Source organism: Lepus europaeus, chromosome 13, assembly GCF_033115175.1.
Source record: "Lepus europaeus isolate LE1 chromosome 13, mLepTim1.pri, whole genome shotgun sequence".
Taxonomy (NCBI): Eukaryota; Metazoa; Chordata; class Mammalia; order Lagomorpha; family Leporidae; genus Lepus; species Lepus europaeus.
Genome location: NC_084839.1, coordinates 2,229,631 through 2,249,367, shown reverse-complemented (window position 1 = coordinate 2,249,367; position 19,737 = coordinate 2,229,631). Strand labels below are relative to the sequence as shown.

The 19,737-nt window shown below is 48.9% G+C and overlaps 1 protein-coding gene across 3 annotated transcripts; it reads left to right on the top strand.

Annotated features, from left to right (window-relative positions):
- Positions 1 to 811: 811 nt before the first annotated feature.
- On the top strand, positions 812 to 16,359 carry RNASEH1 (ribonuclease H1). 3 transcript variants are annotated; one of them, XM_062208909.1, is made up of 8 exons: positions 812 to 1,021; positions 2,132 to 2,247; positions 7,321 to 7,485; positions 9,489 to 9,588; positions 12,665 to 12,719; positions 13,369 to 13,453; positions 14,373 to 14,497; positions 15,895 to 16,359. In XM_062208909.1, exons 1-8 carry the CDS (start codon positions 894 to 896, stop codon positions 15,910 to 15,912), a joined length of 792 nt encoding a protein of 263 aa, XP_062064893.1. In that variant the 5' UTR covers positions 812 to 893; the 3' UTR covers positions 15,913 to 16,359. The 3 variants fall into 3 exon arrangements, with proteins under 3 accessions (XP_062064893.1, XP_062064892.1, XP_062064894.1); XM_062208908.1 differs by lacking the exon at positions 15,895 to 16,359 and adding an exon at positions 15,561 to 15,840; XM_062208910.1 differs by lacking the exon at positions 15,895 to 16,359 and having other exon boundaries at positions 13,373 to 13,453; positions 14,373 to 14,498.
- The last annotated feature ends 3,378 nt before the right edge of the window (positions 16,360 to 19,737 follow it).

Genomic DNA, 19,737 nt, shown 5'->3' with positions numbered 1-19,737 from the left:
CCCAGTGTAAGTCAGAGTGTAGGATAGATCTTCAGGAAGAGTAACCACTCAATGAAATTCCAGAAGTTTCAGAAATTCCAGGTAATGCCCGCCCGCCACCTATCGGGGCGCAGGAGCGCCCTGTGGTCAGGCAGCCCCGCCAGCCACCTGGCCGAGAAGCAAGTCCTGAGTGGGCCTGACTGGGCCTGACCCCGAGCAGCCACGGGTCCTGAGGGCCGCCCCGGCCAGTCTGCTTCACAGGCGTCCACGCAGAAGACAGATGGCCCTCGCCGAGCGGCTCCTCAGTGCTGCCGCTTTCCTAAGGTGCAGGGTGGGCCGCGGCGGGAGGTGTCACAGCGACAGCCCGCGCCAGTGCGCGTCGGCAAAGCGGAACCCGAGGCGCGCGTCTGCCGGTGGCTTTCTCCTCAGCGCGTGCCACCTCCTTCTCGGCCTCAGGCGCCTCAGGCACCACTGGGATCCTCGTCTGGCCTCGTGGCGCCGGGTCCCCACCGCGCAGGCCGCCGGCCACGTGGGGCCTCCGCCGGCGGGAACACAGGCGGCGGGCGCCCCGCAGGCCGACTCCGCCTCCGCCTCCGCCTCCGCTGGCTCGGGCCCCTGCCCGGCCAGGGCCACAGCCCCCAGCTTCGGCCTGTCTCTGTTCTCGCCCTCAAACATAAACTGAGAAACAGAAGCAAAAGCGAGGTTCGTCCATGGAGAAACACAAATCTGGCCCGGGGAACGCCCCTAGCGCCGGCAGCGCCCCGCCCCGGCCCCGCCCCCGGCCCGCCCCCGGCCCCGCCCCCGGCTTGCGTCATATCTCCGCGCCGCCGGCGGAAGCGTGGTCGTGTACACTACCGGGCCCGAGTTCGAGGTGGCTCCGGCTCGAGATGGTTCCCGGTGCCCGGGAGTGAGCGATGCCCGGGCTCCTGTCCCTGGCCCACAGAGTCGGCTTGGCCGCCGTGCGCTGCCGGTGCTGCTGTTGCGGGCTCGGGATGTTCTATGCCGTCAGGAGGGGCCGCAAGACCGGCGTCTTCCTGAGCTGGTGAGAGCGGGCCCGGCGGCTCCCTGCCCGCGCCGAGCCCTCGGGTCCGGGGATATCGGGGGTGCCCGGCCGGCTCGACTCCCTTGGTATGTTAGGACTCAGAAACGCCGGCGAGAGCTGGGAGGTGGCCGGGGACTCAGAATTCCCCAGAGGCGGCGTCGTCAGCGCCAGCCAGCACTCCCCGAAGATGATTGATGTCAGCTAAACGAGGGCCGCAGCTCAGATAGTGCCCAGCCTGACTAGCACCTCCCTGTTTAAAAGACACTTTCTTCAAGCTCGCGCTTGCGGCTGGATCCCGTATTGACGTTAGGCAGTCCCCGGGGCAGGCAAATGAGAGCCTCGAGCCCCGGAGTTCCGACCGCACAACCACCACACTTCCCGCACACGTGTGTTCTGGCACTGAGAAAGAGGCGTTTCCGACGTGGACCTTGCGGTAGGGGCCTTCCCGAAGTAGAGAAAGAAAAAGGACTTAATATGGGCGCGGAGTGCAGCAGTACCAGCCTGCCTGCGCAGTTCCCGCGTCTGCTGGTCAGCACGGTGCCGGTGTGTTCACTGTTAGCCAGTCAGCTACAGTTCACTACCAATGGGCGAAAAGCGTGAGACCTACTGAGAGCAGCTAGCTAACATAATCAGTAACTGGAGGCGTGTCCAGCCTTACAGCCATCCCTAGAGCTGCCATGTAGCATTATAACATCCCATCGAAATGTACGTAGCCATTTGTGGGGGACAGAGAAGCTGAAAGGTGTATAAGGACTTGTGGGTCCTCCCGTCTCACCTGGTTGGATAGGAATCCGACTTGAGCCTCATGCCGGCATGAAAATACTGTTTTCTGCTAAAGCTTCAGTGAGTGTTTAGGATGCTGTGGGGTTCAGGGAAGCCACTGCTGGCGTACTCTCCGGCTGGCATGGCACAGGGTGTAGAGTCTGACCTGCAAGACAAAACAGTAAACCCGTATGGTTTGCCTCACAGTTTGTCCCTTTGCCCCAAGGAACTAACAGTTCATCCTTTGCCATGCTGTGTCCAACCTAAGAATAGAATCTAGGTCAGTTCAAAAGGTAAGTTAAAGAGGGAGGGAGGGAGGGAGGAAACAGTATTGCATGTGTTTTCCAGGGATGAGTGCCGAGCCCAGGTGAACCGGTTTCCTGCCGCCAGATTTAAGAAGTTTGCCACGGAAGATGAGGCCTGGGCCTTTGTCAGGAACTCCACAAGCCCAGATGGTTCTGAAGGTATCAGTTCTCGTGGCAGTGTTGTGATTGGACCTATTGCACCCAGTCTGTGTCCTCAGATGTCATTTGATCTTTGTGGCCACACCCCAGGCACACAGAGGATGCTGTGATCATTTCTGCTTCACAGGTTGGAAAACGGGCAGAGAGCAGTTCAGAACAGTAGTTCATTCCAGTTACAGTGTCTGAGACATGCCAAGACGCAAACCTCCTCTTCCATGCAGTGTCCACCATGCCAGAATTCCTTGTCTTTAAAATGTATACTTCCTGGTGTCAGCACTGTGGTGCAGTGGGTTAAAGCCTTGGCCTGCAGCTCTGGCATCCCATATGGGCACCGGTTCAAGTCCCAACTGCTCCACTTCCCATCCAGCTCTCTGCTAATTCACCTGGGAAGGTAGCAGAGGATGGCCAAGTGCTTGGGCCCTTGTACCCATATGGGTGACCTAGGGACCTGGTTCCTGGCTTCAGGCTTGGCCCAGCCTCAGTTGTTTCAGCCATTTAGGTAGTGAACCAGCAGATGAAGACCTCTCTCTCTCTCTGTCTCTACCTCTCTCTGTAACTCTGCCTTCTAAATAAATAAAGTAAATATTTTTTTAAAAAAAAGAATAGTTATTGGGGTCAGCGTTGTGGTATAGTGGGTTAAACCGCTGACTGCGACACCAGCATCCCTTGTGGGCTCTGGTTCTTGTACCTGCTACTCCACTTGGGATCCAGTTCTCTGCTAATGGCCTGGGAAGAGCAGCTGAAGATGCCCCAAGTGCTTAGGCCCCTGCACCCACGTGAGAGACCTGGAAGAAGCTCCTGACTTGTGGCTTTGACTTGGCTCAGCCCTGGTTGTTGGCCATTTGGGGAATGAACCAGTGGATAGAAGATGTCTCATATCTCCCCCCCGCCCCAGTTCTGCCTTTCAAATAAATCTTGAAGGAAAAAAAAAGTAGCATTTACTGGACCCACTGGGCTGTGGTTTAAATTTTAAAGGATGTGCATGGTTCCTGTAATGTCATGTACCTGTGTAGAGTTACCTTTTTATTTAGAACAGAACTACACAGTATGAATTTTTTTTTTTTTAAGACTTATCTGTTTATTTGAAATACAGAGAGAGATAGAGACATGGAGAGAGGTCTTCCATCCACTGGTTTACTCCCCAAATGGTCGCAATGGCCAGAGCTGCACTGATCCAAAGCCAGGAGCTTCTTCCGGGTCTCCCACATGGGTGCAGGGGCCCAAGGACTTGGGCTATCTTCTACTGCTTTCCCAGGCCACAGCAGAGAGCTAGATCGAAAGTGGAGCAGCCAGGACTAGAACCGGTGCCCATATGGGATGGCCCAAGTCTCTGGGCACCTGCCATGTGGGAGGCCAGGAAGAAGCTCTGGCACTTCAGGCCAGGTCTTTAACCTGCTGCGCCACAGTGCCAGCCCCTCCACAGTATGAATTTCTTCCAGTTCCATGTGTTACAGAAAATATAGTTATTTGAAGTTCAAGGCCTAATAAAAGGGACATCAGATGTGCAGGACTCAGATAAGTAGGGTGACTCTACTTCATTTTTATTTTGCTTTAATTGAGAGGCAGAGAGAAATCTCCCATCTTCCTCCCACCCTTCCGTTTCCCTCAACAGGTGTGGCTAGGCTGATCTGAATCCCAGAGCTCAGGACTCATTCCAAGGCTCCCACATAGGTGGCAGGAACTGGCTAGCAACTTAAGACGTCAGCTGCTGCCTTCCACGGTACGCGTTAGCAGAAAGCTGAAGGCAGGGCTTCAACCCGGATACACAGGTGTCTTAATTGCTAGGCCAAGTGCTTGTCCCCAAGAACACAGATTTTTAAAAATACATATTTGAACCTACATTTTGTTTTGAGAATGAAAGCAGAAGTGACTTATTGAGAGAAAGCAGAAGTGAAAGAAAATGCTCCCAGCAGCACCAAGAGGGGTCCCTGAAAGAAGGGAGCCCTGAACCGACTTTGAAGAAGTGTTTTTCTCCCCCCTCATCTGGAACTGTTTTAATATCACCAATTAAGACGAGCAAAGGGCCTGGCATTGTGGCAGCAGTTAAGCCACCACCTACAACGCCAGCATCCCATATGAGCACCAGTTGGAGTCCTGGCAGCTCGACTTCTGGTCTAACTCCCTGCTAAGGCACTGGGAAGGTAGCAGAAGATGGCCCAAGTGCTTGGGCCCCTGTCACCATGTGGGAGACACAGATGAGGTTCCAGGCTCCTGGCTTCAGCATGGCCCAACCTCAGCCATTTGGAGAGTGAACCAGTGGATGAAAGATCTCTCTCTATGTCTCCCTCTCTCTAACTCTCTGCTTTTCAAATATATATATATATATATATATATATATATATAAACACATAAGACTGAGCAAAGCATACTGCTAACCAGCTTCTCCAAAACAGTGTCTCTCTAGAGGACACACTGAGATACTTGCACAGAGAGCAACTGCTCTTTTGGGATGTCAGAACAGTTTTTTTTAAAGATTTATTTATTTGAAAGGCTGAGATACAGGGAGAAGGAGAGATGGAGAAGGAGATCTTCCATCTGCTAATTCACTCCTCAGATGGCTGCAGCAACTAGGACTGGGCCAGGCTGAAGTCCGGAGCCAGAGCTTCTTCCTGGCCTCCCACAAGAGACTTGGGCCATTTTCTGCTGCTTTCCGAGGCCTTTAGCAGAGAGCTGGATCAGTCAGAGGTGGAGCAGCCAGGACTCTGTCACCCATGTGGAATACTGGCATTGCACACAGCAGCTTTAGCTGCTATGCCACAGCACTGACCTCACATCCCAGCGATCCTGACAGTGGAGCCCGGGGAGAGGCAGGTCATGCTCAGAATCCACTCCTGAAGGGCTGATTTCTAGAGTGGGAAGCCTCCCTCGGGCATCTGCCTCCTGTCTTCCTGGCAGCTTGTAAGGGACTTTCATGTGACAGCTGCACTTCTACCCACATGGAGAAGTTGGTTCAGGACAGACAGCAAGTTTGGAAGTGTGGCTCCGTGGTTGGGTTCTTAATAGTTCCTTCAGGCAGGTTTTTTGTTTTTATCCAGTCAGTAATTTAATGTACCAGTTCTTCCAATATAAGTATATTTTTGATTATTTTTTTAAATCTCAAGGCAAGCTAGTTATCAGTTTATGTAGCTGTGAATCTACTTTGTTAAAGTTTACAGAGAACTCTTGTTACTAACTTGTAAATTGGATTTAATATCTTGAATGATCAGGGGCCATATCAAAGCAAAAGTATTAATTCCTTTTACCATTTTTTGATTTAATATCATATTAATGTAGAATTATTGAGATATTTGCTAGTTATGATTTATATAAGCTGATTTAAGTTTAATTTTCCAAAAAGAAAAATCACCATCTTCAGAAGTATAAATTAACTGCCTACTGTGATTTCCCTTTCAAGTTTTATCTGTTCTGTAAAATTCTTCAGTTGAATTTAACTTTTTCTGATATAGTAAATAAAGTCATTTATATCAGTGTTCAGTTTCTGCAGAATTGCACTCACATTCGTGCCTGTGTGTTAGCAGAGTACCTGGCTAGACTGGAGAGCTTGTCTTAGGCTTGTTTAGCAGGTGCTCGGTAAAGGTGAGTGCTGGGATGAGGGCGTTGGGTGCAAATACAGGCAGGTGTGGTGAGTTTGAGAGTCAGCAGCCCCTTCTGTGCCCCTTCTCCCCCATGGTAAAACGATGATACACAGAAAGTTGTTTCAGGTCGTCTAGTCCAATGCCTCATTTTACCGAAGACTAGAGGTTTATTTCAGTTGCTAGAGTTCACAGCTGATAAAAAAATTTAACTCAGATTGACACCATGCTTTTACATGCTGCTAGTTCATCCTCTAGTTCAGTCCTATGAGCTGCTGCCACTCCCAGATCACCTGAGATTGCGTTTCGGAATCCCCCTTGGGATTAACCTTGAGTCCACGCTGAAATAAAAAATGCAACAGTACCGCCCCTGAAGAGACCCAGTCTATTTTACCTTTTTTGTTTCTGTTTCCTGTCTTTTTTTTTTTTGCTTTTTCTAAAGATTTATTTACTTATTTGAGAGAGTTATAGACAGACAGAAGGAGAGAAAGGTCTCCCATCTGCTTGTTTACTCCCCAGATGGCCTCAATGGCCAGAACTGGGCCAATCCGAAGCCAGGAGCCAGGAGCTTCTTCTAGGTCACTCAGTGGGTTCAGGGCTCAAGGACTTGGTCCATCTTCTACTGTTTTCCCAGGCCATAGTAGAGAGCTGGTTCGGAAGAAGAGCAGCTGGGAGTAGCACCGGTGCCCATATGGGATGCTGGCACTGCGGGGAGAGGCTTAGCCTACTACACCACAGTGCCAGCCCCTCTGTTTCCTTTTCTTGACATATCCTACTGCCTGTTTATTGAAACTGGACTTACCTGAGTCCATGAGGGTGGCATTGAGGTGCAACAGGTCAGCCGCTGCCTGGGATGCCGTCACACCATATTGGAGTCCCTGGGATCAAGTCCCACTTCTCCTTATCCAGCTTCCTGCTAATGTACTTGGGAGGCAGCGGGTGATAGTGCAAGTACTTGGTTCCTGCCACCCATGTGGAAGACCCAAATGGAGTTCCTGGCTCCTGGCTTTAGCTGGCACTTGGGAAATGAACCAACGTGTGGAAGATAACTATTTCGTTGGCACTCTACCAAAGAAATAAATGAATAAATAAGAAACTACAACATGGGAGTGCATATGATTGTAGTATTTGGGTCAGGGAGGGGCTAACCCAGGGATACCACTGATGTTACATAAAATTCTGGTTCCAGTTTCTCCTGAGGAAAGAGCCCCTCAGTTTCCCATCATCTATGATTGTTGAAGGGTTGACAGCCTTTGGTGTCTGTTATCTCCATCAAATCCAAATTTTGGTTTTGGCAGAAGCCTTGGAAAATGCGGACTTTAGAATTCTTTCCCAGGATGACTTAGTCTGTCGTAGTGTGCACCAAGTCCTCCCTCTTCCTGGAGAGCGCAGAGTGTGCTTCAGTCTGATCCCGTGTGTTAGATGGCTTCCGAGGCTCTTGACTCTTCGGTGTTTGAAGTGATGTTCAATGTTTCTGGCTCACCAGGAGACTCTCTTTCAGGGCAGAAAAATAAACATGAACAAGAATCACAGGTGAAAGCCAGCAAGCGACTCCGGGAGCCGTCGGATGAAAAGGAAGAGGAAGGTGCAGAGCCGAGTCCAAAGCACGTGAAACAGAGCCCGGTGACGGCACCTTTAGTTAGCAGAGACGCGTTTTCTTACTTAGGTAAGGCTGCAATTGTGAGAGTATGTCTGTGTAAACTTCCCCATCGTAGCAGGGGGCGTTTGAGCTGATGTTCCTGTCCTCATCTGTCAGGGTTATTTGGAAATCTCTGGAGTCAGTCTTCGTAAATGATCAAGTGTGCAGATACCAAACTTCTGCATGTTCTTAGGGAAGCCATTGTGTAGTCTACAAATGACAGCTGTTGTCTTTTTTTTAAGGATTTATTTATTTATGTATTTGAAAGAGTTACACAGAGAGAGAAGGAGAGGCAGAGAGAGAGGTCTTCGGCTGGCGCCGCAGCTCACTAGGCTAATCCTCCACATGCGGCGCTGGCACCCCGGGTTCTAGTCCCGGTTAGGGCGCTGGATTCTGTCCCGGTTGCTCCTCTTCTAGTCTAGCTCTCTGTTGTGCCCCGGGAAGGCAGTGGAGGATGGCCCAAGTGCTTGGGCCCTGCACCCACATGGGAGACCGGGAGGAAGCACCTGGCTCCTGGCTTCGGATCGGTGCGGCGCAGTGTGCTGGCCGTAGCAGCCATTTTGGGGGTGAACCAACGGAAGGAAGACCTTTCTCTCTGTCTGTCTCTCTCTCACTGTAACTCTGCCTGTCAAATAAATAAATAAATAAATAAGAGAGAGGTCTTCCATCTGCTGGTTCACTCCCCAGAGCTGCGCTGATCTGAAGCCAGGAGCTTCTCCCAGGTCTCCCACATGTGATGTTGGTGTCACAGGTGATGACTTAAGACACTGGCACAATGCCGGACCCCAAAAAAATATATGGGTCTGGTGTTGTGACACAACGGGTCAGTCTTCCACCTGTGACACCCATATCCGAGTGCCAGTTTGAGTCAGCTACTCCACTTCCTATCCAGCTCCCTGCTAATGCACCTGGGAAAACAGCAGAAGATGGCCCAAGTCCCTGGGCCCCTGCCACTCATTTAGGAGACCCAGATGGAATTCCTGGTTCCTGACTTTGGCCTGGCCCAGCTCAGCCTATCCTCAGTCATTGTGGCCATTTGGGGGAGTGAACAAGCAGATGGAAGATGTCTCTCCTTTCTTTTCATCTCTCTCTCTCTCTCTCAATAGATAAAAGTAAATCTTTAAAAAATAAAGATAAAAAATAAACATCTCATAACTTCAGAGAAACAATAGAAAATGTTTTGTCAAGCTGTACTTGTAAATATTTGGAGTTGTAAATAAATAAAAAGTCAATCAAATACCCTTGATTTGGTCAGTTACCAATAGTCTGAAGCACATCCGCCCCCTGGGGCACTGACAGTTGCCTGAGGCCCAGGGCCCCTGACACAGCGCTGGCCTCATGTTGGGGCTGGAAGGAAGCTTATGGTCTTGGAGATGGCTGAGTCCAGCTGAACCACAGAGGCTCGCCCGAACACCACGGTCCTGGGAGGAACATGGGCCCCATCCATTCTCCGCTCCCTCCTGTGCCCTTGGCCTCTGTTTCTCCACCACCCGCTGGACAGATGTTGGCATGTATTGCCACTGTTGGCTCCCACACCCCACTGCTGGGCTGAAAGTGTGCTGCTGGTCAAGGCCAGGCCTCTTCTCTCTACTCGGCACAGCCGTGGTGTGTGGCGCAAGCCCTGATTTCTGATGCAAAGAAGCAGAGCTGGGAAGCACATTTCGCAAGGGGCAGATGTGCTGAGGAGGAGCTAGGCCAGGCTTCCTGAGGGGGAATGTGGCTCTGGCACAGAAGGGCAGTGTCGTTGTCCTTTGACCCTTTGCGTGGGCTGTAAGTAAGAGGCCTCACTGGTTTTATAGAGGGAGAGCTTTGACTTCAGCTTGTCTGGCATGTGGCAGCAGAATGAGTGTTCCCCACAGAAAGTGTCAGGAACCCCACCTAGGAGCTGATCACGTGTCCCTGGACAGGAAACGTAGTTTGTGAGATACTTTCATGGTTTAAAATGCTAATTCAACTCCAGTCTGTTTTTGAGATGAATTTTAGTTACTACTGATATCAGGCCAACTATACTTCCTGTTCCCCTCTCACAGGAGAATTTGTTGTTGTCTACACTGATGGCTGCTGCTCCAGCAACGGGCGGAGGAGGGCACGAGCAGGAATTGGTGTTTACTGGGGGCCAGGACATCCTTTGTAAGTAAATAGAGAAAACTAAGGTTTGTAAAATTTTTGTTTGTTGGAAATCTGAGACGGGGACAGACGCAAGAAGGCGTTCTATCCATCGGTTCACTCCCTGCAAAGCCCACAACAGCTGGGGCTAGGTCAAGCCAAAGCCAGGAGTTGAACTCAATCTGGTCTCCCACCTGGGTGTCAGAGACCCAGCTACTTGAGCCATCACCTGCTGCCTTCCAGCTGCACATTAGCAGGAAGCTGGAAAAGGAAGCAGTGCTGGGACTTGAACCTTGGCAACCGAAATGGGGTGTGGCCAACCAATGCAGCATCTTAACTGCTGTGCCAATCATGGCTCAGGAAAGCTAAATTAAAAAAAAAAAATTTATTAGGGCTGTCATTGTGGCATAGTGGGTATAGGCATTGCAGCTATACCCTGGCATACACTGGCATCCCGTATGGTCGCCAATTTGTGTCCCCACTGCTCCACTTCCAATCCAGCTCCCTGCTAATGCATCTGGAAAAGCAGCAGAAGATGGCCCAGGTGCTTCAGCCCCTGCACCCACATAGGAGAGCCAGAAGAAGCTCCTGGCACCTGGCTTCAGCGCCCAGGCTGTTGTAGCCATTTGAGGAATGAACCAGTGGATGGAAGATCTCTCTGCCTTGTCATCTCTCTGCCACTCTGCCTTTCAAGTAAACATTAAAAATTTAAAAAAAAAAAAAAAAAAAAAAAAAATTTATTTGAAAGACAAAATAACAGAGAGAGAAAGAAATCTTCCATCTGCTGGTTCACTCCCCAAATGGCTGCAACAGTTGAGGCTGGGCCAGGCCAAAGCCAGGAGTCAGGAATTCCATCCAGGTCTCCCATGTGGGTGGCAGGGGCTCAGGCACTCAGGCTGTCTCCCACTGCCTTCCCAGGCACATTAGCAGGGAGCTGGATGGGAAGCAGGGTAGCTTGGACTCAAACTGGTGCCTGTATTGGATACTGGCATTGGTGCCACAACGCCAATCTCCCAGAAAGCTGAATTTTTAAACTTTACGTTTTACTGGGTCATGTTCCACACCTTGTATAAAGGTGAGGCAGCATCTGCTTGTGATGGCTTGTTTGGAAAGTCTGCCAAATAAGCAGCTTTGTTGGAGCATAGCAGAACAGAGCTCGGGTTTGTGTTGGTGCTGAGTGGCTTTGTTCTCTGGAATGTCAGCCTCCTAGCCCTGACTTTAGGCATCTGTCTCACTGACAAGCTTTTACTGCAGAATGGCCTCACTGCCTACTAACCCAAGATTCACTTGGGGCCCTGAGAGATGGTCCTAGCAGGGGTGGGCCGGAGCAGGTCCATGGACTCCTGGCATTTCCAAGGCGCCCAGTCTGCGTGATGTGAGATGCCGTCGTTCACAGACACTCGGTCCCTGGCAGTGCAGGGCTTGGACCTCCATGTGGGAAAGTGGCGTGGCCCTGCGCCAGTTCTGAGTTTCCTTCTGCAGTGTTCACCATGCTCCCAGGCACTGTGACTGTCATTGCTAGAAAAGGTGACTGCACTGTCTTTTTTAAAAAAATGTATTTTATTTATTTGAAAAGCAGAGAGGGAGAGATAGAGATCCTCCATCCACTGATTCACTCCCCAAATGACTGCAACAGCTGGAGCTGGGCCAGGCCAGAGCCAGGAGCCAGGAGCCAGGAGCCTCCTCCAGGTCTCCCACATGGCTGTCTTCCTTTGCTCTCCCAGGCCATTAGCAGGAAGCTGGATCAGAAGATCAGTGCTGACCCCATGACTGCACTTTATTTCACTTTGTTGTCTCATTTTAGCTTCCAACCCTAGATGTGGGTACGGGGAGTGAATGCTGATGCCTTTTTCACAAGATAAAGTCAGCTTTTGACTTGTGCCCACTGTTCCCTCTAAATTACCATACCATGGTGTCTTTGTGCTGATAATATTGTTGGTTTGATTGTTCAGTAGTCTGGTTGGGTGAGTCCCAGTTCTTTGCTTAAGTCCCAGCCTTTAGGGGAATCTCATCTGTCCTGCACGATGGGGGCTGTTATGAAGTTCTGGGGGGGAGGGAGTTTTAGTAATTCACAATCAGAAAGCCTTCCATGCAGAGAGACATCCGAGACTGAGAGGAGGGGGGAGATAGTGGAGCACCTTTACTTATCTGTAGAAGCTGCAGTCTGAAAGCAGGCTGGCTCTCAGTCCTCTCCTGACACGCCTCCCTGGTCTGTCAGGTGTCTTCTCTTCATTAAACTTTGCTTCAGTATTTTAAAAAAGTTACTTCAATATTAAAAAGCATAGTTTTTTTCCTTAAGTTTGTGGTTTTTTTTTTTTTTTAAGATTTATTTTTTATTTATTTGAAAGCCAAAGTTAGAGAGATCTCTCCCGTTGACTGGTTTACTCCACAATCGACCACAACAACCAGGGCTAGGCCAGGCTGAAGCCAGGAGCCAGGAACTCCATTTAGGTCTCCTTGGTGAGTGCAGAGGCCCAAGCACTGAGCCGTCTTCATTGCTTGCTCAGATGCGTTAGCAGATAGGTTGGGTCAGAAGTAGAACATCCAGGACACAGACCAGCACTCATGGGATGTTGGCTTTGCAGGAAGTGGCTGAACCCATTGTACCACAATGCCAGCCGGAAAAAGGCTGGTGTTTTTTTTTTTTTTTTTTGATAGGTTTATTTTATTTTTTGAAAGGCAGAGTTACAGAGACAGGAAAAGACAGATCTTCCATCTGCTGGTTCATTCCAAAATGGCCTCAATGGCCAGGACTGGGCCAGACTAAAGCCAGAATCCAAGAAGTTCTGGGTCTCCTACCTGGGTGCAGAGGCCCAAGCACTTTGGCCAACCTCTGCTGTTTTCCCAGGTGCATTAGCAAGGAGCAGGATCAGAAATGGAGCAGCTGAGGCACTAACTGATGGCCATATGGGATGCCTGCATGGCAGGCAGCAGCTTTACCCTCTACATCGCAGCACTGGCCCCGAAAATGCTGTGTATTTATATTATTGTTTTACATTTTAATAATAAAAATATATGCTAGTTTATTGTTTCCCATTAAGAAAGAAAAATTACTTTGAGCATTAGCTTTATAATTTTCTTTTGCATTGTTTTGAAACAGAAACCTCAGCATTAGACTTCCTGGGCGACAGACGAATCAAAGAGCAGAAATTCATGTAAGTTTTCAGATATATTTAAATGGGTCATTATTCAGCATCAACTGTGAGCCTATCAGCTTTGTTTTAAGATTTATGTATTTGGAAGGCAGAGATACAGAGGAGAGAGAGAGATATCTTCCATCACTGGTTCACTCCCCAAATGGCTTTAATGGCTGGGACTGGGCTAATCCGAAGCCAGGAGCCAGGAGATTCCTCCTGGTCTCCCACGTGGTTGCGAGGGGCCCAAGCACCTGGGCCATCTTCCACTGCCTTCCCAAGTGCATTAGCAGGGAACTGGATCGGAAGTAGAGCAGCCAGTACTCAAACCAGCACCCATGTGGGATGCCAGCACTGCCAGCAGACTTAACCTACTATGCCACAGTGCTGGCCCCTATCAGTTAATTTTGTTTGTGTTTTTACTGTCTGTGTGTGAGGCTCAACATCCAGAATGTACTTTGTGATTAGTAACAATTCTAAAAGATAGGAATTTTCTAGAAAAATTCTCATAACATAAATAGGTATGAACAGAAATATGTGTAGCATTACTTCATATAGAGAATAAAATTTTAAGTACAAAAAAAGGAATATTTGAATTCTGAAGTCATTTTGAATATCTGTGTTGAGGTTAAATATTCTTTACCTGTGACTCTCTGCTTGTTTTTTCAAGGCAGCCTGCAAAGCCATTGAACAAGCAAAGGCTCAAAACATCCATAAATTGGTTCTGTATACAGACAGTATGTTTACTATAAATGGTAAGCTTTCACATTGTGTTTCAATTTTTTTTAAGATTCATTTATTTTTTATTTATTTATTTTTACTTATTTTTAAAGTCAGAGAAAGAGGGAGAGACAGACAGAACAATCTTCTATCCATTGATTCACTTCACAGATGGCTGTGACAGCCAGTGCTGAGCCAGGCCGAAGCGAAGATCCAGGAGCTTCTTCTGGGTCTCCCACATGGGCGACAGGGGCCCAAACACTTGGGCCATCTTCTGCTTTTCCTGTTACCAGGGGTCTGGAGTGGAAGTGAAGCAATTGAGATACAAACTGGTACCCATATGGGATGCAGGTGTTGCAGGCAGTGACTTTACCTGCTGCGCCACAGCACGAGCCCAACACGTTGTATTTCTTTAGTATTTTCCCAGTACTGCAGGGAAATAGGTCTTTCTTTCTCTAGTAGGAAGTATTGTAACAGAGCAGGACCCAGATGATACTAGAGGTGGCATCTGGTTAGTCAGGTCAGGGAAGGAGCGAGGACTGTGGAGTCCCAGTCCTGCTGCTCTGATATTTCCATGTTTGTGTGCCACACACTGAAGGTGCACACATAAGGTAGCTGTATGCTCAGGGCACTTGGAGTCTAAACGTTGATAAGTAACCTACGGTCACTGTACTGACAGCCTCTATGGGATATGTGTTTGAGAGCGTGTTGGGGGATATGGAAGAGACCAGGGAAGACTTGGAAGAAGTGACATCTTTGGTTGGGAGTTGTGGGTCAAATATGAGTTAGGGAAGTGAAGAGATGGGGATATTTCAAATTTCTGCCAAAGGGCAAAGCCATGAAGGCTGACCAAGGACATAGAGAGCCCAGGCTCAGGGTTGAGAGAGAACGACTGGAGATGCAAGAAGGGCTGGATGCCCAAGTTTGATGAGCTGGTGGGTGTGTGTTCTCCAGGGATCACTAACTGGGTGGAAGGCTGGAAGAAGAACGGCTGGAGGACAAGTACTGGGAAGGAGGTGATCAACAAGGAGGACTTCATGCAGCTGGAAAGCCTCACACAGGGCATGGACATCCAGTGGGTGAGTTTCCAGCACTCACTGTAACCAGGTAGTCTCATTAGCTGGAGAGGAGAGGAGTGGTTTGTGAGTCAGCAGTTTTCTGTGAAGTGAGTACCGCCGTGCATATTGAACACTTTAGATTCCTTTGGTTGTCAGCTGGGTAATGCTAGTCTTACTGAGAGTGTGGGAGTAGGTGTGGGATATGGTGTGACCGAGGGGTGTTCTGCACCCCTGCGTGAGGCCAGGCACACACAGGAATGCCCAGACCAGGCGTGCCTTATCCCTGTTACAGTGACGTGGAAGGCAGCCTGTCAGTTTTCTTTGGAATCAGACATAATGTAATGTATTTTGTTTAGGACAATAATAATAAAGTTTTGTGTTAAGACCTTAGTAATATGACTTTTTTCCCAAAATGGAAGTGACTTTTCTATAAGATATAATTTTTACTTAAAAGGTTGTTTTTCGAACAGTACTTAGCAGGTTAACCTGTAGCCCAGTGGTCTCAGCCCTACCTTGCTTTCTGCCTCCCCAGAACGCTGATAACAGTTTGGCAACCAGACATGTAAATCTGCTCCAGCATCATAAGTGTATACAGGGGTTAAGTCACATAAATATATCTGTTCATTCTAACAGCATTTAAAGAGAGCAAAGTGTGTGTGTTGTGTACAGACACACCCATCTGCCTGTACATATGTGTGCTTTGTGTGTGTGGTGTACATGAACATCCACCTACATATATGTACATGTGCTTTGTGTTGTGTGTATATACACATCTACCCAACTGTACATACATGTGCTTTGAGAAGCTGAACTAGTCCTGTTTTTAAGTGGGAAAAAAGCCACATAAAAAGTAAAATCCAATTTGTATGGAAATAAAATAGAATTTTAAAAAATACACTCATTACATAAATGCATTAAGGAGATATATTTGTATATATACAGTTCAGTGCAGCTTGCTGTCAGGGAAGGGGTGCTGTGAGGTGAGCTTTGGCAGACCCAGGAATAGTGGAGTTTTTAAACAATGAGAATGTGGTAAGCTGCTGCTTATGTAAAAGTTAGGAAAAATAAAACTTTCTTTTAACAGATGCATGTTCCTGGTCATTCGGGATTCACAGGCAATGAAGAAGCAGATAGATTAGCAAGAGAGGGAGCTAAGCAAGCTGAAGACTGAAGTAATTTTAGGACTTGGGAAGACCTGGCCGGAGGCTGTGGCTTGCGCCTCCTGGTATGGAACTGAGTCTGCAGGATGCACCACTGCGTTCCGTGGGTGACACACCTCTGACTCAGCAGGAAGGCTGGACTCGAGACATGGTGTGATGAAAAGTGGTTACGTGTATAATAAACTAAAGAGCTTTGAGATCTGAGATTTCACTATTATGCTTATTGGGCTCATACCGTTCTTGTTTGTTTTATTGCAGTCTGGCCCATCATCTTAAGTTTTGATTTTTATAAGGAATCAATAAAGAATCAATCAGAGATTCAGACCAGAGAACCCGAAGTATCCTGAAAGAATTGGTATAGATTGGGTCTCCTGCTTTGACAGATGGATGACATGTGTCTGTGGCACTCAAGAGAAAAATGCAGCTGGTGGGGCCCCCAGCTCTGCAGGGAGAATGTGAGCAGGGTCTCATTTCAGCCCCAGGTGCCTGGTACTGTGTATAGGGCAGAGTCTACACCATTACAGAGAAACACATCTTTTAAAGACCAAAATGGAGAAATGAATCTCGTAAAAATTTTTGGCATAAGCCAGCCATATGGACCAGTGGATTATGCCACCGTTTGTGACAATAGCATCACATAGTGGAGCACTGGTTCAAATCCCAACTGCTCTGCTTCCAATCTAACTTCCTGCTAATGCACCTGGGAAAGCAATACATGATGGCTGGAGTACTTGGACCCCTGCCACCTACAAGGGAGACCAGGATGGAGTCCGTGGCTCCTGGCTGTATCTTCGCCACAACCTGGCTGTTGCAGGCATTTGGGAAGTGAACCAGTGGTTGGGAGATCTCTCTGTTGCTCTTTCTCTTTTTCTCCTCTCTGCCTTTTAAATAAATAAATAAATCTTTTTTAAAAATTTATTTTGTGGGGCCAGTGCCGTGGCTCACTTGGTTAATCCTCTGCCTGTGGTGCCGACATCCCATGTGGGCGCCAGTTCTAGTCCCAGCTGCTTCCAGTCCAGCTCTCTGCTGTGGCCCGGGAGGAGAGTGGAGGATGGCCCAAGTGCTTGGGCCCCTGCACCCTCATAGGAGACCAAGAGGAAGCACCTGGCTCCTGGCTTCAGATCGCCGCAGTGCTGGCCAGCCGTAGTGGCCATTTGGGGAGTGAACCAATGGAAGGAAGACTGACCTCTCTGTCTCTCTCTCTCACTGTCTGTAACTCTACCTGTCAAATAAATAAATCTTTTAAAAAAAAATTTATTTTGTTCTCTTTTTGTTAAAAACACTGCTCAATTTTTTTTTTCAAGAAAATGATACAATCAGTTATGTTTAAATATATTATTAAAAAATATATATGAAGTGACAGAACAAATGCATGGCTTACTTATAAGGTGAATACCCTTTGGTCTGCCGTCCTGGTAAGAAATAGCTTTTCCAGATGCCCCAGAGCTTCCCCCTGGCCTTCAAAAGCAGTCCTGACTTTCACAGAAATGACTTCCTTATGTTTCTTATAGGCACTTTTTCTTTTAAGTTCATTCAAAAAAAATTGTTATGTTTATCATTTTATTTTGAAAAGCAGACAAAGAAATAGGTTCCACCAGCTGGTTCACTCTCCAAGTGCCCACAACAGCCAGGGGTGAGCCATATCAAAGTCAGGAGCCAGATTGTGATGTAGGAGATTCTATGGGGACTAAGTGGGAAGTGGGGCACTGGCTGCCGGCACCACAGACTGCCTGTAGTAGGAGGGGGTAAACAAAATTCAGGGAGGCACCGAGATGTCCTGGGAGTGGGGGATGAAATTGCTGACGGTGCAGATCCTGCTTCGTCACATGTCATCAGATGGCCTCTCATCCTTCAGTCCGGTTGGGATATCTGTTCAAGATATGCTTCAGAGAGGACAGGGACCCTGGGTCCTCGTGGGCTTAGCTGAGCTGCTCAAAATGTACTCTGTCTTCTGAATCCAAATCCACTCGGTTAAATAGACTTGGGGCCGGTGTTGTGGCACAGTGGCAGCTTAAACAGTGCACCACAGCGCCAGCCTCCTGGCTACTGCAGTTCAGATCCAGCTTCCTAAAGCAGCTGGGAAGGCAGTGGACGATGGCCCAGGTACTTGGGTTCTGTCACCCATGTGGAGGACCCAGATGGAGTTGTAGGCTCCTGACTTGGGCCTACTCCAGCCCCAGCTTTTGCAGATATTTGAGGTGGAAGACCTGTTGATGTGGCGACCTTTGGGGTGTGATTAGATCACAGAGGGCAGTTAGAATTTGAATATAGGAATTTGGGACCAGACTTTGAATCCATAACAGCAGGTTACTAAACATTGTGCAGAGCCTGATCCCAGCTTTGAAAATGAGGGAAGAGGAACAGGAATTACGTTTACACATACCACAGAGCCTCTGGTACAATTTGAACTCAGTCCCAGCTGGGCAGAGCTGGGACTCAGTACCTGTTAGTATCCCGCTCCCCAATACTTGGGCCGGCTCAGAGAGCCAGGATGAGAGCCACATGCCCCAGGTGCTTCTAGCTGAGTAGAGATGTGGAGGATCCCAGGAGGGACTCCGTGCAGGAATCCAGGCAAAGTGCCCGGGGCCGAGGGAAGAGCAAGAACAAACAGGTGAGCACCGCTGGCTGCAGCTGGGGAGAAGCCGGGCAGAAGTCAGTCACAAAGGCTCAGATCAGGGACCACCCAGCATTTCTTAAACTGGAAAGGATCTAGAAGGTGGTACGTTGTGTGTGTCTGTGGAGAGGTTTTGTTCTGGGCTGAACTGTGTCTCCCCCAGGTTCATAGTTGGGGGCCTTAACCTCCAGCACCCGAGTGTGGTTCACTTGGAGGTGATTAAGGCGGATGAGATCATTGCCACAGGCCCCATCCAGCCTGGGGCAGGGATGGGGGCACCAAGGGAGGAGCTCATGAGGGTGTGGCCAGAAGGCGCCATCTGCAGGCCAGGGAGGAGGCCACACCTTGATCTTGGATTTGAGCCTTCAGAACTGGCAGAAGTTTCTGTTAAAATCGTCCAGCCTGTGGTGTTTTGTTACAGCAGCCCTAATTAAGCAGATATGTAGGTGGGATACTAGAAGATTCTATACCAAAAGATTAACAGTGGTGACCGTGGCTCGTGAGATTATGGCTGGGTCAACAGACAGCTCTGTAGAAAGGTTAATAAAAAGGCTGATTCGGGGAGGAGTATGAGTGACCACAGCTCAGGAGACAGCCCAGTGCCTTGTGATGAGTCTTGGAAATCGTTCGAGTGGTCAAATTTTAGCACTGATGTATTCTGTCACAGTGCATTTTTCTTTCTTTTTTTTTTAAGATTTATTTATTTATTTATTTGAAAGTCAGAGTTACACAGAGGAGAGGCACAGTGAGAGAGAGAGGTCTTCCAATGGTTCACTCCCCAATTGGCCGCAACCGCCATAACTGCATCAATCTGAAGCCAGGAGCTTCTTCTGGGTCTCCCACATGGGTGTAGGAGGCCAAGCACTTGGTCCATCTTTTACTGCTTTCCCAAGCCATAGCAGAGAGCTGGATTGGAAGTGGAGCAGCCAGGTGTGGATCCGGCGCCCATATGGGATGCTGGCACTTCAGGCCAGGGCGTTACCCCGCTGTGCCATGGCACCGGCCCCGGTCCATTTTTCATTGTCATCACATGGTGATTGCTCCAAGTAAGCTGGGGTGAATTTCTGGCGGTCGGAGGTTGCTGTTGTCAGTGTGACTGGTCACACCCATCTCAGAGACTGCATGTGCGGGAAAGCAGGCTGCTGACGAGTTTCAAGAGGCCACGTCTGGCAGTGGAGCAGGCAGGGCCGTGCACGGCTGCCCCAGGGGGCCCAGAGGAAGCAGAGCCCGCGTGCACATCAGCCCTGCGCCCTGGTGGCTGAGGCGCCACCACCAGGTGCCGCACACACGGGGCTCAGCAGGTGGGGGTTTCTCTAGAATGCTCTGCAGGTGTTTTAGGAGCAGTTTCTCAGATGACCCAAAACTATTCTTTTAAAATCACTGGCTGAATTATTTCTGCTTTTTCTAAACTAACTTGTGTTTGATACAGATATCTACGAGTTGAACACAAATGCTAAAGAGGAACATTGATTGTTTATGTCCTGCCC

Excerpts from the sequence above, each read along its gene's own strand:
- RNASEH1 (XM_062208908.1), top strand. The coding sequence starts at position 894 with ATGCCCGGGCTCCTGTCCCTGGCCCACAGAGTCGGCTTGGCCGCCGTG. Across the intron at positions 7,486-9,488 it reads AGACGCGTTTTCTTACTTAG|GAGAATTTGTTGTTGTCTAC; the intron begins GTAAGGCTGCAA and ends CCCCTCTCACAG. Across the intron at positions 13,454-14,372 it reads CAGTATGTTTACTATAAATG|GGATCACTAACTGGGTGGAA; the intron begins GTAAGCTTTCAC and ends TGTGTTCTCCAG.